This window comes from Rhinolophus ferrumequinum, chromosome 10 (genome assembly GCF_004115265.2).
Source record: "Rhinolophus ferrumequinum isolate MPI-CBG mRhiFer1 chromosome 10, mRhiFer1_v1.p, whole genome shotgun sequence".
Classification (NCBI taxonomy): domain Eukaryota; kingdom Metazoa; phylum Chordata; class Mammalia; order Chiroptera; family Rhinolophidae; genus Rhinolophus; species Rhinolophus ferrumequinum.
Window position 1 is genome coordinate 51,767,614 of NC_046293.1, and position 18,869 is coordinate 51,786,482.

Here is an 18,869-nt window from a genome sequence, read left to right on the forward strand (position 1 = left end):
TCCTGTCCCAGGGGAAGCTCATCTCAAGCTCCAGCTGTAGAATAATAACCCCCTTCATTTGCCTAACGCTTTGAGATTTTCAGTGAACTGTATATATGACTTTATTTGGTCCTCAGAGTAATAATTCTGTTGGTCAGGTTGGTATCCTCATTCCCATCTTACAAATGAGAAAACTGAGGTTCAGATAGTGGCAGAGCCGGAACACAAACGCAGGTCTTCTGACTCCCGAGTCTAGGGCTTTCCCCAATATATAGCACCACTTTCGGGGAACAGTTGTTTTTTCTTTTCCCTGACAATGGTGGGAGGTGTTCTGGTTTGGGGCAAAAGAGAGGCCTTCCTGCCTCCAGGGGCCACAGGAAAGCTCCATGCAAACCGCAAACCGGTTCCCAGTGGTAACGGGAGGTGTCTCTGAGGGGCTGAGTTCAGAATGAGGCACATACCCATCAGGGGGGAGAGGGAAATGTCTGCGACTCCAGCACACTCCCAGCAATTGCGGGGTCAGCAATTTAGGGCTGTGTGTGCCTCCTGATGAAACTTTCCTGGGGTTGGGGTGAGAAGGGGCTAGAAAAAGCTGGAGCTGGTCCTAAGCCTCCTTCACTCCTGCAGCAGCGGAGCAGGAAGGGGCCTTGGTGGTGCTGTGGTCAAAGCTTTTCATTGGGCCGGGGCCAGGGAGGGGGGGTGGCCCAGACTACATCCGGGCCTCCTGGGGGCCGGGCCAGCACTCTTCTACTCACAGTGGGCATCCAGGAAAGTGAGCACCTCTGCCTGCGCCACGCTGGCTCCCAGCAGTCGGGCAGTGATCAGGCCCTTCCGTTCCTCCTGCCGCACCACCCTCACGATCTGCAGCTGCTTCACGTACTCCTCCAGCTGCTCCTTTAAGTACTCTGGAAGGGAGCAGGCCATGGTGGTCAGCTCACCACTTTGCCTCCAACCTAATCCCCGGAGGCACCAAGCCCTGGCACAAGCCTGAACCGCCCCCCTGACCCCCCCCCCACCTACTGCACTGAGCAATTCCATGGATGCCGAAGGTGCGGAAGGGGATGGAAGGAGCCAGTCCTGCAAGTCGCCAAGCGCACCCTGCCACCCGAGCCCATCTTGCCAGGACACTGGCTCTGCAGTGTCGCTCCTGTGCCTGTTTACCTAGGCACCTTCTCCAATGTGCTAGACGGGACCTCAGGCTTCTGTTTCTTTGGTCTCAAATCAAGTACAAACTTCCAACAAAGACTATCACATGCCTCCCTTGGCCTCTGCCCCCTCCGCCACTGCCTTTCAGAGCTGTGATTCCAGCCTCCTCTCCTTTCCACCCCTGGTGGTGGTGGCAGTTGTTTCTCCGTGTCTGATTCCATCTCCCTGGCTCTTCAGAGTAAGTTTGCCAGGTAGCACGCACACAAATCGTGATTTTTCTTTTTTTGCTTGCTCATCAGCAGCAAGTAGTCTTTCTCTAATCCTCTTTATTACCTCCTCTGCATGTGGAATTCTTTAGGAAGATGCAAAGACGCCAAGTAGCTTTTTGATTGAAAGTGCCTGCTATGGGCCAGGTACAGTGGTGAGCCCGCCACCCAGGAAACAGGCGATCAGTGACCTGCCAGTGCAGGACCGGGAGGGCCTACAGGAGGGGCAGCCATCCTGAATTTGGGGATGGGGGTGGGGAAAGCTTTTTGAAGGGAGGGGTATCTCTGCTGAGATTGTCAGTTCCTCCTGAGGAGGGGTTGACTCCATGACCGTTATTCAGTTGGAAATCCTCAGGGCATTAAAAATAGCTCTATTCTGAGGCAATCCATTTGAAACATATTACAAATCTTACTCGAGGTTTTAACTGCTATTTTGGTTTATCCACGCCACGGTTCTGTTCCTGATTGTGCAGAATGGAGTTGCCTGTAGTTTCAGAAGTGGAGGTGGAGGGCAGGTGTGACAGATGAGTGTGTTCTTTCTCTTTCGGGCTGTAGGATCAGCCAAGTGCTTGGACCTTGCTCTGAACACAGTGCTTTGCAAACTGTAGGCCTGCAATCAGTGCAGGCGTAGGGTGGGTGGTTGATCTCTCTCTCTCTCTCTCTCTCTCTCTCTCTCTCTCACACACACACACACACACACACACCATATCCAAATACTAGAGCACCTACTATGTGCCAGTCATTGAGTTACCTGCTTTCACGTTGACTTTCTTTATGTCCCTTTCTCTATGAAGATTAAAACACTACAATATAGGGAGTATCGTCCCCAATGTTCATGAGTCCAAATGAGCCTCATTTGGCCTCGTCAGCCAAGCACTCACTTAGCAAACAGAGGCTGACTCTCTGCCCAGGTGCCAGACACTACCCTGGGCAGGGAGGGACCTGGTCTGGGTCCTGCCTTCAGGGAGCTCCCAGACTCACAATCCAGCCATAGCCCCAAGTGCTGGCTCTAACAGGAAGGAGGGAGGAACCCCAACCAGGAGCCTCACCTTCTCGGTGTAGCTGATTTTCCCCCGAGAACTCGCTTAATTGTGTTCACAGGAAGTTCAGGGGCAAAACATCATAGGAAGTGGGTTTTGTGGTAAGAGACTGCGAAGCACTGAGCTCTGAGCCTCAGGAGGGCCTGAGCTCTACAAGGCCTTTCTCCCACACCTTCCATCCAGGCGCAGGTGGCGAGGCTGGACCTAGGGATTCTGAGTGTGAGTGCAGGCCCTTCTAGGGGCGTGAGACAACTCCCCTAAGTTATGCCCTCCTGACAATCTTCCCGGCACACCCCTGGGTCCACTGAACACAGGCCCCAGAGCTGGGTATAGCAGAGCCAAGCGCGGAGATGGACAAGCATATCCGTACTCTTGTGTCCCCCAGACAACAGCCTCCTAATTTAGGTTTAACACCCCAACCCAGCTTCATTCCTCACGACGAGTCCCCCAGGCTCCTGTGACTTCCTGCACACACACCTTACTCAGTCCCGTCTATCTGCAGATGCTGGGCGATCTCTCTTCCCGGCCTCGGCATCTTCACGGGGACGTCTCACAGAACCACAAACCAAACATGCCCAAAACGCGACTCAAGGTTTCCTCCAAAGCTGCATCCCCAGACTGCCCCACGTCAGAACACAGTCCCCGCCCCCGTCCAGCTGCTCTAACCTCGGAGTCGTGCTGGATTCTCCCCTTTTCTCATCCTTTACAATTTGTCCCTCAGCAAGTACTGTCAGTTCTCTCTCTCCATCCCAGTGTCACCCCCAGCAATAATGCCTTAACGGGTCACCTGGCCTCTATGCCACTCCTCCCAATCTATGTTTGACATAGCAGCAGAGTTATCATGTCAAACTACAAAACAGATTATGTCACTGCAGTGGTTTAAAATTGCACTTACAAACAAATCCAAACAGTATGGTTGTTCCTCAAAAAAAATTAAACATCAAGTTACCCTATGGTCCAGCAATTCTACTTCTGGGTCTATACTCAAAAGAATTGAAAGCAGTACACAAGTCATTATTTCAGTACACAAATACTTGTACACCAGTCATTATTTCACAGTAGCCACAAGGTGGAAACAACACCCCTGTCCATGGACAGATGAATGGATGAACAAATGTGGTATATAAACAGTGACATATCCAGCTAATCCAAAATGCTCCACAAATGTCGCCTCCCCTGGGTTTCACACCGTGTTTCCCGCCCTTTTTTTCCTCCCTGCATCTGCTGATCCCTCTACTTTCGTTCCAACAGCACCACCGTCTCAGCCAACCCACCTCCTCACTTCTCGTCTTTCCATGAGGAGCTTACTCACTGCGGGAGGGTTCTGTTCACTTCTCAACTCTCGGGGTCCTGGGCATGTGTCTGATTTCCTCCTATGCATCTAGCACATTCCCACAGGAGGGAGGCCTAGCTTCTCTCCTCCTCAGTCTTCCCCAGGGGCAGGGCAGGGTGTTTGACAAGGGGATGCCCTGTTTGGGGCACGACAGACCCACAGGCCTGGGGGCCAGTTTTTAGGAGCGTGTGGAGTGTGCCATGCTAGGCAGGAGTGGACCTGGCATCTGACCTGGCCACACGGGAGTGAAACCTGTACCCAGGGTTCAGACTTTGAGGTAGGTGAGCAAGAGTTCCCCAGCCTGCTACTGGGCCTCTTCCCCCACCACTGGCATCAAATGTCTGTATACTTGTGGTCACAGAGCACTGCCAAGTGCCTGGATAGGAGGACAGAAAGCACGGACATTGTATTTCAGCAGAGACATAGCCCTTGTCTGTGTGTGTGTGTAATGAGAGCCAGTTAATCTGATCAAACAGTCAACTGTGTGGGAAATTTTATCCCGCTGTGGACTGCAGAGCTTTCTGACCATGGATCCAAGTTGTGTCCTTTTCCCCACTGAACTGAAACATTGCTGAAAGTACTCGAGTGTCCGAAAGCCCTTAACGTAGGGTTGTTTATCCTAGGGTCCACAAATTCCCTTTTACGTGCAAAAACGTGGGGGTATACATCTCCTTGTGGCAGTTCTGCACTATTCTAGGGAGAGAAGCAAAGCTTTTCACAGATTCTCAAAGGAGGCCAGGACCCAGAAAAATAAGAATGACTGGTTTAGGTTTTTCAGGCAGGTGATTCTGAGAGGCTGGAATTGGCCCTAAGAGCGAGTCCAGGGCAACAAGGGAAAGACAACCAGAAAGAATGCCTGCTGTGGTGGGCAGATCCTTTGGCGGGGCTACGGGGCCCACTGCCAAGTCCACCCTACTAGGCACAGGCTATTGTGCCCTTTAGATGCTGCCTGTGCCAGCCTGGCATTATGCTACTTGTCTAACCTGGTCAGAGGAGTTGCCCAATTGGGCATTTGTACCATATGGACTCACAAAATTCTGGGTGACACATAGAAACGGTTTAGAACTCCCACCCCATGTGATTCAAGGAAAGAAGCTTCTGAGGGATGGGCAGCATAGGTATGGGGGAGAAGGGTTACCAGAGAGCCCAGTTTGAGAGGAAGGGAGGGCAGCTGGTACACGTGCTCCCGTTCCCTACAATCATTCCATTGCTACCAGGCTATTCCCAAGCCCCTCCCTTTCCAGAAGCCCCACCTTACCCTCCTTGGTCCCCACTCTCTCACCACATCCCCAATACTTGTTTGCTGTTGCTTTGTAAGCGCTGCTAGGTGTCTGAACTCCCTGGGGAAGGGTGAGCTCCCCAGGGAAATGGACTCAGCAGTTCTCATCCTCAGCTCCTCCTTCCACTGCCTTCCCCAGCCCTAGTTCACCTTTGAGCATCCCCCCTAATCTAGAAGGCAGGAGGGAGGCTCTACTGGAGTGGCCCCACGGCGTACACTGGGAAGTGGGGTGTCCGTTCCTGTGCTCGATATGGGAGCACGGGCCCTAGAGGCCAACCTGGGAGAGCCCCAGACACTCCTGGAGACTCCCCCCCAGCGATGATTCTCCCCCAGCCCCTCTCCTAGTTCTGGCCCTGTCATCCCACTCTCGGCTGACTATAAGAACCTCCTGTTCGGACTCGGGGTCCTCTGCCTCTCTTCCTGATAATTGCCCTCCCCCAAACTGCCAACCGTCTGAGACAAGGTCCCTCTCCAGCTTAAACACCTTCAGTGACTCATTTTTTCCTCAATAAATACTTTCAGCATGGCATGAATTCCAACTCAACATCTTTTTAGTGTCGTTTTCCACAACTAACCTAAGCTTCAGCCACATCAAACCTCTCCCATTTTCACAAACACACCCGTGTCTCTAGGACTCTGTGCCTTTCTCTCTTCTGGGAATGCCCTCAATGCCGCTTCTCTCCCTAGACACTCACGTTGTAAGGCCCAGCTCCAGTCTGGCCTCCACGGTGGACCGCCCCAGCCAGGCCACACAGACATAACACCTTCTGGCCACGTAATCCCAGAGCGCGTGGTTCCCACACAAAGAGTAAACGTAACCTAAAGCGATGGAGCTCCTACTCCGTGCCCAGTACTCTGTGTCACATGAAGTATCTCATGTATCACCCATCTCTGATCCCTGATCCACCACGTGAGGGAGTCAATTGTCTTCATTTTTCAGAAGAGGAAACTGAGGTTCAGAGAGGCTAAGTAGGTTCCCCAAGGTCACAGTTAGGAAGGGGCAGAACTGGGATTTGACCTCCTGGGTGTTGGCCTCTCAAGTCCATGGCCTTTCACAACCGCTAGGGATGTGTCATGGGCCACGCGGCGGTGGTTGGTGTTGTAAGGGCCATCTGACCCATGAGGGCTGTTAGCTTTTCCAGGGCAAGATCTGTCTCCTTTGTTATTTGTCATGGTACCCCCATGTCTAGGTCAGTGCCAGACACAGGGTACGCGGTAGATGCTTGTGGAATCGCTTTAAAGGGTGAGGGTGGAAATTTGGTGAGCAACCTCACTTGCTATGACCCACTAACTATAGCAGAGAGGGCTTTGGAAGTGGAGAAGCAGTGTGGTCTAGCAGGTAAGAAGCAGCGGGAAGGCCCGTCCCACCCCCTGTCCTCACCTCTCCCAGCATGGGACTTGGGGTTGGGCTTGGCAGCTCCAAGGGAGTCTTAGAAGCCAGAACTGCTAAGCTTTCGGAGCTCTTTGTGTGAAGTCCAGGCTCTAGAAACGTGGTCTCCCTGCCTCCTGTCTCCCATCTTCCTGCCTCTCACCTGCCTTCTCCCTGCTCCCTGTTTCATGACGAGCCGTGATACCCGGCAGCAGGCAGTGAGGGTGCCTGTTCTCTCGCGAGGACCTGCCCTCCGTCCCAGTCCCGGGGAGACGCTGGCCCCTCCTTAGGGCCTCCTGCAGCCTCACCCTCAGTGCTGGCGTCGTCCACCAGGATGATCTCCTTCAGCAGGATGGCAGGGCTGGTGTGCAGGACGCTGTACACTGTTCGCAGCAGCGTGGACCAGGCCTCGTTGTGAAAAACGATGATGACGCTGGTGGTGGGCAGTGGGGGGCAGCGCCGGAACTTCTGGTCGACACATCTGGAAGGATGAAAGCGCACATACAGCTCTCCAGGTCCGCCGGAGCTGCAGGGCTGGGGAGGGCTCTGTGCACGTTCTCATAGCCACCCTCTGCGCCTCGGACCCAGCAGCCTGTTGTCTGGTGCAGGTGGGAGAGCTGCCCCCTGTTCCCAGCTTATGCTCATCTGCCCCCTACTCTGAGCCTCTGCACAGGTCCTAGCCAACCCATTCCCAAATCAGTCTCCCCGAGAGCTGGCTCCGTGCCCCAGCTGTGATGCTGGGGGTCCCCCTCCCTTCTTCCATCTGCTCTAGGAGTTCCCATGGCTGGCTCTCTCTCTTCCTCAGCGATATGTGTACTGCATAAAGTGCAATCCGATCTAGAGGTCCCAGAGGGGAAGTAATAAAGGGCAAATCTGACATCTGAGAAAAGTGACTACCATTTCCATACTCTTCTCATTACACTTTACAGTTCTTCTCTAGTCCATTTTTTCATGAATCCCCTGTAATCTGACACTAGTATCACAATCAATTTCCTGTGACCTTTTCTCTGTCCTCATCCACGCCAGCCACGCTGTAGCATCTGGCCATGCTGCCACCCTCTTGACACTCCATCGCGGGTGGAGGTGGGAATGTGTGAATCCGGGATCTCCAGAAATCAATCAGCCTGACATCCTTTCTTATCCCTTCTGCTGGTCAGAAAGATTTCTCATGGACCCTGCAGAGGAGACTCCCCATTTTCCTCCCCTGGCCGCCCTCCTGGCCCAGAGCTCTTCCCTGCTGTGAGCTCCTGACAGCTCCTAGTGGCTCCACCTGTTAGGACTACAATACTCGGTCCATGTCTGAGGAACGCCAGGCTCACAACCCTAAAAAATCATGAATTTGGGGCTGGGGCTGCCACGTGACAAAAGGCCAAAAAGGGTCTAACTCTTGAGTTGGGAAAGACAAGTTTCAATGAGAAAGACACAAACATCTTTGACTTGGGAGAGTGTGAACATAGCTGCGGACACGTGCGAGTGAGGTGGCTGGCAGCTCAAAGATCTCAGTGCCGGTTCACTGCCCAGGATGGGAAGTATAAACAGTTTCAGATAAAGGTTGGAATGAATTCATGGTCCCGTGGGCCTTCATGGGAGGAAGGACATCAGGAGGCGTGGGGACAGTCGTGACCCCCGGGGCTGCTGTCAAGAAAAGTCGCTTTGCCAGCAGCTCAGCAATAAGTCTCCCACTTTCTGGGGCGGCCTCAGGAGAAGCCGAGGCCACTGAATGAGCCCTTCTCAGTCGTCCCTGTGCCAGGTCCTGGTCCCAGGCCCTGAGTTCTTTTTTATTTTTCTTCTTCTTCTGTTTTAATCTTGTCACCTTCATAATTGTGTTTCACTCTCACAGGTGTCCCCGGGCCTCTGGCTTGACCATAATACTCTTGAACCCTAACCCTGGGATAAGGGCAATTGGTCAGGAAAAGAAAGGAGTGAGGGTGTAGAGGAAATGCTGGCCTACATTCTAAAATCCCCATTAGCTCTTTACCTGGCACTTGGCCTGTGGCCACGGCCTTACCAGCCACACCCTGGGCAGGGCCCTAGACTCACCCCAGGACTCTGAGCGCTACTTACTCAGGGGGTCGGGTGTCTGGGCCCAGGGCCCTCTGCAGGGAGATCCGGTCACTGGCAAAGGCATTGAAGCAGTGCTTCTTGTAGCCCTCGTCCTTTTCCTGGGTCTCCAGGGCGGTCCACTTGTTCTTCTGAAATGCTTTCCCATCGGCCCCAGGGCTGTTGGGGTTCTGCGGTGGCCGTTCCCAGAAGGGCTTCAGTTCGGCTAGGGAATAGAACCCGGGGAGGCAGGGCTGCTTTCGGGGGACCAGTGTCTCCTGGGGCTCCGGAGCTCTGATCTGGAGCTTGGGGATTGAATCCTTAAGGTTGTTGACAGCTCCCAGCATGAGGTCCAGGACGTGATCCTTCTGGCTCACCAAGGACTTCAGCCATGGTTTCTCAGTGGCCTGCTCCCTGCTGCTTACATCCCTCTGCAGGATGAAGAGGAAGAGCACAAAGGCGCTGCCCACCATGGCCAGGCGCAGGGGCATGTGGCGTCTGCGGAGGAGCCGCATCCTCTGGGGCCAGTGGGGACCCCGGCGAGGTCAGCTCGGGGGCTGGGCCGGAGCCTGGGAAGAGCTTGGGATGCCGTGGCGGCCACACCGTGGGGCCTCAGCCTGAGAAGGGAAGTGATGAGGGAGAGAAATAAGCCAAGGCAGGGGTGGGGAGGAGTCAGGGGGTTTGGGGTTCGAGTCCAGGCTCTATTGCCGAATGGTGACATGACCTTAGCCTAGTCCCTTAACTTTCTTGTGCCTAAATTTCCTCCATCCACAAAATGAGGAGACTAGACTCAGTGTTTCTCTCCTGCCCTAACATTCTGGCATTAATGGATCTAGAATAACCAGAACACTAAAACTCGAAGTGAAGAGATTTCACTGACATAACCACTTTGGGAAACAATTTGACATTATCAAGTAAAATTTAAAACGCACACACCCAATTCAACTCCTAGTTTTATATTCCGGATAAATTCCAGTGCACGTGAGCCAGGAGGCATGTACCAGAATGTTTCTAGTAGCGCTGACTAAAATGGGATAAATAGCAGCAATCCAAATGTCCGTCAGCAGTAGAATAAATAGAGTGTGAAATATACCCACACCACGGGGTACTCTACAGCAGTGACAAAGAATGAGCCACTTCTACACGCAACAACACAGATATAATGCTGAGTGAAAAAAGCATAGGTGCCGAAGGATACATATAGTATGATTCCATTCATAGAAAATTGTAAAACATGTAAAACGAAACAATGCACGGTTTACGAACACGGAAATGAATACAAAATATTGTTCATGAATACAAAAATGAATATGTGGTAAAGCTACACAGAAAACTAAAAATGATGAAACCAAAGTTTCTGAAGAGGGAGGAAAGGCAATTCAGGTACACGACGATTGCAAAGTAAAGTGGATGGTAGCCGCTTCTGGTACTGTTATTCTTTATACCTTAAACACATTTTATAAATATGCTCCCACATCTACTCATATTTAATTAAAAAATATCTAAGATTCTATGACAACACTTTCCAGGCCGGACGAGCTTGGGTGTTCATCGGCTTACACCCCCAAGCATGGCTCAGAGGATGAATGTTTGCAAAACTTCCTGTGGCGAGCTCTGGAAGCATAAGGCTCCCTTGTGAAGCACCAGATGTTGGTGGCAACAGACCTGGGCACAAATCCCAGTTCTGCCCCTTTCAGTAATAATAGCACCTACTTCTTAGGGTTGTTATAAGGATTAATAAGTTCAATGAAAATAATTCATGGAAAAAGCTTAGCAGTCTTTACATACAGTAAGTTCTGAAAAAGTAGTAGTTTTTATCATCAGTGGCTGTGTGACCCTTGGACAAATTACTTAATCTCCCTAAGCCTCAATTTCCTCATCTATAAAGTGGGGGTAACTGATACCTAACTCACAGAGTTGTGGTGAAGATTAAATCAGAGATAATGTGTGTAAAATCCTTGGCAGAATGCTGGCACATACTAAACCTTCAATAAATGGTATCCATTATTTCTATTATTATAATTACTAAATCCTTGCTCAGCTTTCCAGCAATTATCCTCAAGGCCCTGGTCCTTGGCCAAAGCCACACTCATTACCCTGTGGCATAGCTTGCTTAAAAGTGAGCTATTTAATGCTGTTCCTTAAACACACAAGCTCTTGCCTGTGGAGAAGCCTGGTACCTAGAGTCCCTTGGATCTGGGGGATATGTGGCCTTCATGATCTCAAGGGGGAGCAGGGGTCACTCTGGGATGGGGGACAGGTAGTTTTCTTTTATAATATCAGACTCAGCAGCATCACCAAAAAGCGAATAAAATGAAATCTCTTTGAGTGTCTGTTTTGTATTAGATGTCGTCTAGGAGATGGGAGACGAGATTTGTTCATTCTGCCAGTATTGCCTGAGTACCTGCTGTATATCAGGTAATCTGCCGGATGGGGAGATACAGAGATGAGGAAGCCCAGCCTTCCAGGAGTGTACAGTCAACTGGGAAGTCAGATTTTAAATGGAGATCACGCAGTGAGAAGAGGGCACGAGAGAGGCAAGAAGCACACTTGTGTGCTGAGGGAGAGGATGCAGAAAACTCAGTAAGTGAGGGAGAGGGACGTTTGTGAAGAGGGCCTGCAGGAGGAGGAGCTTGGGCTGAGCACTGACCCACGAGCAGGAGTTGGGAGTTGGCCCTGTGAGGTGAGCACAGACAGAGGCCTAGAGGCAGGAGACAGCACAGCCAATCAGAGAACAGCAAGTAGATCAGGTTGGTGGGAGTATGAAGTCTGATGGGAGTAGCAGAGGATGGGCCTGGAGAGGCAGCTGCAACCCAATCATCATGCCAAGGAGCGTGCCGTCGACCTGAGGTATGGGGAGCAATAAAGGATTAGGGGGAAGACCAGAATACAGGAAGAACAGTATGATAGCTGGTGGAGGGGACGGACCTGATTGGCAGCTGGATGGCCAGTTAAGAGGGACTTGGGGGAGGGAGAATGTGATGCTAGCAAAACTCTCTCGGGTGACGGGGTGGGACAGTCCACTGCAATGGGACACAGAGGTAGGAGACGATTCCTTTCCCCATGGCATTTTAAAATCTAATTGGAGAAAAAGAACTGGTAGTACTGGGTCCAGGTAGCACCTGTCTAGGGAGGGGACAAGAGCAGGAAAAAGATCTTCCACTGAATACCCTTTTGCACTTTGAACCCGACTATATTATCTATTCAAAAATTAGTAAAATTAAAACTTAATAGCACAGACAGTAGTGCCAAGCTGAGAAACACAGAGTTCCCGTGGGCTTGAAGAAGGCTTCAAGGAGGAAATGGGGATTCAGTGTAGAGGCGGTTTCCTGCGCCAGGGGTTGAGCTCTTCTGGGCCAACACAAGGAGGTCTGCTTGAGTGAGATACATCACAAATCCTGGAACTGCCCCAGGTAAGCACAAACTGCCCCGCAGACTGGGGAAGTGTTTGCCATGACAGGGTTGAACCATCCTGCAGGCTGCATCTCCCGATACTTTCTGTCTACCTTCCCACTCCAGCAAGAAAGAGGGAGCACAGTTAGAAAACACAGGTGTGGGAACAGCTTAGTTACCAGCTGCTGCCAAGTGCTTAAGACTCACCTCCTCCAGGAAGGCTTCCCTGACCCCCTCTCTCAGAATCACCCAGGGCACTTCAACTCCCTCGTCCTGGCATTGCGTTGTGGTCCCTCGAAGTGGGGATTGCCTTTTCCTTTTATTCCCTTTGGAGAAATTGACCTAGGGTTAAATCGAGCCCTTCCCAGGGATCTGCTCTCTCAATCCAACCTGGCAGGCTAAGGCTTTCTCTCTGGAGCCTGCAGTTCCTCAAGGTACTAACCACATCCTGAAATAAAAGGAGACACGTGTGATTAGCCTTGGCAGTAAGCGACTCAGGCTCTATCTTGTTTACCATTTAGGTGACAGGAAAAAGCCACTTAGAAGAGACACATAATCTGATGGAAGCCAGAAGACTGGGAATAGGATTCCTGCTCTCTGCGTAGGAGAGGATTCCTCTAAGTGCGATTATCGACAAGGTCGGGGAGGTCACCGCTCCACCCATCGTGGAGAAGGAAGAGTCCCTCTTGCATGTAGTACTTTGCCAAGTGCAGGGAGGGCTGCACAAGGTCCCCCCTCCTCCCTTGTCTTGTGTAACTCCCGCACCTTTGGGTCCCCCCAGGATGGCCATCAAGTGCACTGGCCAAGTGTGTGCAGAGCCCTCATCCACTCACACCCCTCCTGCCGCTGCTGAGCGTTCATGCCCAACCCTTCTGCCTCCAGACACCCTTGGGATTGCAACTCATGGGCCCATCTTGGTTACGGTACTGAGATGAGGCCAGAATGCAAGCAAGTTCACCTTCTCTCACTGTTCCAAGCGAATTAGGGCTTCACCCAGCTCAGTGTATCAAACCACTGATTGCAACCCACTATAGGATTGTGAAATAAATTCAAAGTGCTGCGTGTCAGCATGAAACAAAATTCTTTTAAAAATCAGAATAGAACAAAAAAGAAAATACCCAAATATGTCACATGTAATACAGGTATTGTTTTGTCAAAATTTCATTTCAGTTATATATACCTATATGCAGTGTACCGAAAGTTTTAATACAGTTTTAAGCTTTAATAACTTCAGAAATATAAATGCTACAGACTTACAAAGAATATCATTTTGAAAATGTTAAACTTCTTTTACCTTACTGAGTTTTATGAATTTTGAATACAATTTTATTTTAAATCTCAGTCCATTAAAGATGATGAACGTTTCCTGATACAAACTTAAAATGAAAAATTTGTTATTCAAAATTCATAAAGGTAAAAGAAATTGAAGGTATTACATTTTCAAATGAGTTTTTGTTGCTAAGTTTGCAGAATTCATACCTCTGATGTAATTAGAGTGTAAAACTGGTTTTGCGATACCCTGTCCCATGTTAAATGGGAATGAAATTTTGTTGTAAAATGTCTGTCTTGCTTTGGTCCAGTGACAGAAATATGAACGCCAATGACACAATCCCATCCCTCCATTTTACATCCTAGCTCCCCAAGACGCCTTCTTAGATCTCTAGCAGAATTCACCTCTCCCTTGTTTTGCCCCCTTGGCGCACTGTTTATTCTCAGACTCTGGGCCCGTCACAGCCTTCCCCGTGTCAGAGGAGCCTGTTCTCTCTCACACCTCTGAATCCTGGATCAGAGAAGCCAGGTTGTTTTCCCTTTTGTATCGCTAGCAAAGTAGGAAGTATTCCTTAAACTCTCGTTAAATGAGACGAAGCAAGATGGGTTCAAGAGACAAGGGGAGCACTGGTTTCGCTAAATGTTCTGGACGTACTTACTCCAACAAGCATTTGAGTTCCACGATACTCCGTTGTTACACACGCCACTGTGACTAGGTCTTTCTGGGGTCCACACCCTCACTTTATAGGTGAGGCCAGAGTGTTTACATGACTTCTCTGTGGTCACACAGGAGCAGATGCTGGTCTCCCAACTCCCAGGCCACTGCTCTGTTCCCACACTAGCACCTACCCCTTGTACGTTCCCTGGGGGAGTGGGGAACTGGTTTTGGCTCTCCTGAGCCTGGGGCAGGGCTGTTTTCCTGACTGTCCCAACTCCACTCTTAGACACCCTCCCACCTGCCCCCACTCCCCACTCAGGACTACAAATGCTTTCAAGATGCTGAAACCGGAAGTCCGGGACAAAGTTTTTGTGAAAGCCAGGTTCAGCCACCCAGAACACACCCTTGCTGGCCAGGTGGCCTCTTTGTAGCAAAGTTTCTTTCTGTTTATCAGCTGAGTTACTCACCTCCGGGAGACGTGGCAGCCAGGAAGTAAGAACGTGCCACAGGGATGTTTGCTCAAGTTAGTCAGACTAAAGCTCAATTACAGGTTTCTTCCAAAAGAGATGACTGTCCCCACTCGAAAAGAGATGACTGTCGCCACTCTTACCCAGGGCGCAGGTGTGTGAAGCTGGACATCATGTTGGGGAAGGGACAGGTCAATTTCAAGCTACTCGTGGGGGTAGGGGACCAAGAAGCTGTTTTGGCCAAATGATTCTCCCTTTCTTTCTCCCCATCAAATAGGGCACTCATTTCACTTCCTCTGTTCTCATGTTATGAACAAAGTAGCAAATGATCCCCTCTAAACCCCTCCTCCCAACTCTGACCTTTCTGATTACAGAATGCTGAGAGGTTTTCACTTTTCTCTATAATTACACCTTTAAGACACTTGAGCTTTCCCCAAGATTAAAGCTGCAGTGCTGTGGCTTATTTTTCCAGAAAGATGCACTGAAAGTTATTTCTGTAGCTAGTCTGTCAAGTTCTTTCCCCGGCATATCTAGGTTCATTTTATATTTGCATAATATTTTAAACTTAAGTTACCCAAACAGATTGTCAATTGAAAAACACCAACCCAGCTTTGCTCACGCTGTATACCTAGAACAGTGGGCGGCATATAGCAGGCACTCAGTAAATATTTGGTGATTCATTCCAAATTTGTAAAAGTCCCTGAAGGGTCGGTCAGTTACCTCAGTTGGTTAGAGTGCGGTGCTCTTAACAAGGTTGCTGGTTCGATCCCCACATGGGCCACTGTGAGCTGCGCCCTCCACAACTAGATTGAAACAACTACTTGACTTGGAGCTGATGGGTCCTGGAAAAACACACTTAAAATAAATAAAGTCTTAAAAAAAAAAGTCCCTGAAAATCAAAGGAAGTTCAACAGTTCACAGGTTTTTACTGGAGTTCCTTCCAGGCCCTGCCAGGTAGGACAGGGATATGCAACTCTTCTCAAATTGAGCCTCGCGACTTAGGAATCTAGGGATGAAGGGGGAACCCAGGTGGGGATGAGGTGGGATTCCCTAAAACCCAGTCAGGCTGGGTTTGTGAGAAGGCAAAGAAAAAGGGAACTTGAATTGAGTCTTATCATCTATCCGTTGGGGGTGGGGGGCCGGACACGAGGGGGTTAAGAGGAGGGGTATTCTGAAAGGCTTGGGCTGGTCTCGGGATTGGGGTGAGAGTGACAAGAGAAGGCAGAACTGAAGTTTTTCTTTCTCTCCTCACCCCAGTCTGCTCCTGGCTGTAGGCCGAACTCAGGGCCCCCAGATACTCAACCTGCCACACTCTGAACTTAGGGTCTGTGCTGGCCTTCCCAATTTCCCCATTGCTGCAATAGTATCAAAATCCTTGCAAGAACCCCTGCCCCTGCCCACCCCTGGGTGTGGTTTTGAATCCCTTCTCACTGTCAGGTTCACACCACACCCACTCTCAAGTCCTGCTGATTCATTCTCTGCCTCCTGGATCCGTTTCTCCCTCTCTACTCAAAACCGTCATCTGAGACAGTGCCCTCCCTTATCGCCCAACATCTGGAGGATAAGCAGAAGCTGCCTGCCAGCCTCCTTTGCTTCAGGCCTCCTTCTCCCTTTTACAATCAGAACAGCCATTTTTCTTTAGCCCAGCACCAGCACCATTTGACTGTAGCAGAAACATGGCCTGGGCAGTCTGCTTCCTGGTTGCTACTCACCCTCACTGGCTTTCTTTTCCTCCTCAAAGCCTTTCCTTTATACTCTTGCGATGCAAGCCATGTTTCTTTTCTCTTTCAGTTTCTTAACTTGAAACTCCTCTCCTCCAAGAAGCTTCTTAGAATAAGGTGCATTTTACTGCCCTCAGTATCCACGTGTATTTGTTTCCACATTTCCCCATGTGGGACTTCCCCACTAGATGTTACGGGGGAGGGAAAATGAACAGGTCTAGACACTAGGCCACCTAGATCCTGTTTTCTTTCTCCTTCCCAATCCTTAAATCCTGGTCCCCAGTCTTCTCCCACGGGAATGCTTTCCCCTACCCGTCTACCTGGCCTTCTAATCCCTGTAGTGTCCCTCTGCCGTGAGGTATTTGGTTATGCTATTCCACTGCCCTCATCTGTCCGTTCTTTGTTCTCTATTATATGCAGAGCTGAGGGTGAGGATTAGGTTTCCTCCTTCCTTCAAATCTCTACCTAGGGCTCAGGACCAGGTTGCATAGAGTATAGGACAAGAACCTGACCCCACAGGCTCTCAGGTGCCACACAAGTCTTCTAACAGTCCTTTTTCTCCCCAGACTGAACCCATCCTTGTTCACTACGCAAGCCTTTTACACAGCACAATTACAGCATTGAGCTCAACAGAGACAGTCACTGCCCTGCACTTGACCTCTCTTTCATTCAAATCCTCACTCTCATTCTCATCAAACGAGAATGGACATTTTTGGCTTTTCCAGGAGGGCAGAGGGCTGTATGAAGAGCAGAGTCCACCCAAGTCTTTGGCACAGCCAGTCACTGGCCCCTCCGGCGCACAGACACCCACTCTGGTCCTCAGCTTCATTTCCAGGGCTGGAGATGTCGGAACACATCCGTGGAAGACAGGAGGTTGAGGACACCACCACCACCATTTTGATTACTACTTACCATATCAAGTCAAGTAACAGCAATCTTCCCCATTTTACACAGAAGGAAACGTAAGCACAGGGAAGGTAAGTAACTGGACCAGGGTCACATAGCTAGGAAGTCGCAGAAGCAGGATTTACATTCAGGACCAGGTCTCTCCAAAGCCCAGTGTCTTCATCATGACACTACGTTGTCTTGCATTTGGCTGGTGCTCAGGGCTTTGCCAAAGCCTTTCACATACACCTTCTCATTTGCTCCCCACACAGGGAGTGTTTATGTGATTTGGCCAAGGTTAGACAGCTAAATTAGCAACAGGGCTGAGTCAGCGGCCAGCCTCCATTATACTCACTGCCTCCCAGCATTGAGAGGCCCTTTGGCATGGGGGTAGCGGCCCCTCCTACTCCTGACTGCTGTTCCAGGCAGTCAGTACATGGACCAAGCCCATGATCACATCTCCTGTCCAGGTTTCTCCCAGCTGAACTTGGGCTAAGATGTCTCTGACCCAGAGGGCATCTGACATGCATCAGGGCCTCCCTCTCCTTTCCTGCCTGAGTTCGTGCAAGCTGCTGTGGGTGGGAGTCAGCTGCCCTGCCAACTGTGGGCAGTGATTACCAAGGGTGAGGCCATGCTGGGCCGCCCAGATCCTTAGTGGTTCCGCCAGCTCCAGACCACCTCTTCCCTTGGACAGTCCTGCCCTCTTTTCTGCCCTGGTGCCCCTGAAAGGGGTTTCCTTGTGGTTACTGTTGGATGCCTCCAGTAAATGGCATTGTTGAGGAACAGGAGCTCGAGAAGGGCCTGCTACGATACTGGCTTCTGCTGGATAATCTGAACCAAAGTATATGTCAAAGCTTTCACCTTAGTGTGTACTATTCATCATATGGATATGCCTGTCTGATCCTGTTTTACCCTTCCTGTGATGCATAGGGACACAGCTCGTCTGTCAGCGAGGAGAACGGGGCCTTGGCAGTACACACACCTCTGGGAAAATGAGCCCGAGTCCCAGGTTCTCTGGTGTGTCCTCTGCGGGCCTGGGGTGCACTGAGAGCACAGAATCAAAACCTTCTTGGGGCTGTTGCCATGGGTTGTTGGCTAAGCTTTGCTGGCAAACCGACCCTCCCCTCCCCCCACCACACACACACACACAGAGGTCAGGGTCTGGGAAAGACTGGCTCTGGGGACGAGTAAACTGCTTCTCCTTTCGGTTAGCCTGGGGCTTGGAACGAGTGACGGGGAACAGGGAAGTTGGTGACAGTCATGAACACCCATCAGGCTCCCTCCCTACAAAGACCACACAGCTCCCACCTGCAAAAGGCCCAAACCTCCGGAGAGAGCATCTCCGAAACCCACCCCCACCACGAGGCTTCTCTTGGCTTGCCCCTTCTGCTCAGGAGCAACGTGGCACTGGCGGGAGGGCACCTCTCTGAAAGATTTCCTGTAGCGGGGCACATGGGGTGGCCCAACCTGGCAGACGGGCACACGAGGAATGCGGCATCCTGCGTGGGTGAAGCGAAGCGGGGGCAGAGCCCTAGAGGGAGTGCTGTGGCTTGTCCCTCTCCCACGCCACCTCTCCAAGTCCCAGAGGTCTGAGCTTTTCTTTCATCCATCCTTTAGGGAAGGCGCAAAGGTGGACAGGGATCCGGCCGAGGGAGGAGCTAGAGGCCACCACAACGGATTAGGACCAGTCTGGCCCACCTGCTTCATTTCACTATCGGAGGAAGTGGTGAGGAGGAAGAGGAGGAAGCGAGGAGGACGAGAGCAAGGACTTGGCAGAAGCGAGCTCGACTGAGGGAAGTCCCGAGAAGCGGGAGAGTTCTGGTTCCAAGTCAGGGGGAGGGTCGCGGGGGCCCGTGAGGGTCGCGGGCTGCTTCTGCCGCTTACCTGTCGCGCCAAGGCAGAGCCGCAGCAGCGCCGCTAAGCAGCCCGCAGGTTTCCCGACGGGACGTCCTGGGGGCGGGGCCGGGGCGGGGCCTGCACGGCTACTGGGGCGCGTCCTACCGACCCCGCCCAGGGCCAGGTGC

At 51.2% G+C, this 18,869-nt stretch overlaps 1 protein-coding gene across 7 annotated transcripts in view; it reads right to left on the reverse strand.

Annotated features, from left to right (window-relative positions):
• GALNT6 (polypeptide N-acetylgalactosaminyltransferase 6) overlaps nucleotides 1–18,800 on the reverse strand; it is a 29,476-nt gene extending 10,676 nt beyond the window's left edge. The window contains exons 1-6 of one of the 7 annotated variants that reach the window (XM_033117104.1): nucleotides 14,960–14,986; nucleotides 14,240–14,351; nucleotides 12,053–12,293; nucleotides 8,477–9,069; nucleotides 6,721–6,893; nucleotides 735–884 (exon numbers count right to left, since the gene is read on the reverse strand). In XM_033117104.1, the coding sequence (XP_032972995.1) occupies nucleotides 735–884; nucleotides 6,721–6,893; nucleotides 8,477–8,967 (814 nt within the window). In that variant the 5' untranslated portion in view covers nucleotides 8,968–9,069; nucleotides 12,053–12,293; nucleotides 14,240–14,351; nucleotides 14,960–14,986. Of the gene's footprint in view, nucleotides 1–734; nucleotides 885–6,720; nucleotides 6,894–8,476; nucleotides 9,070–11,102; nucleotides 11,629–12,052; nucleotides 12,294–14,239; nucleotides 14,352–14,959; nucleotides 15,018–18,729 lie in introns of those variants that run through there. The other 6 variants (XM_033117105.1, XM_033117103.1, XM_033117106.1 and 3 more) reach the window with 6 other exon arrangements.
• Nucleotides 18,801–18,869: the final 69 nt, after the last annotated feature.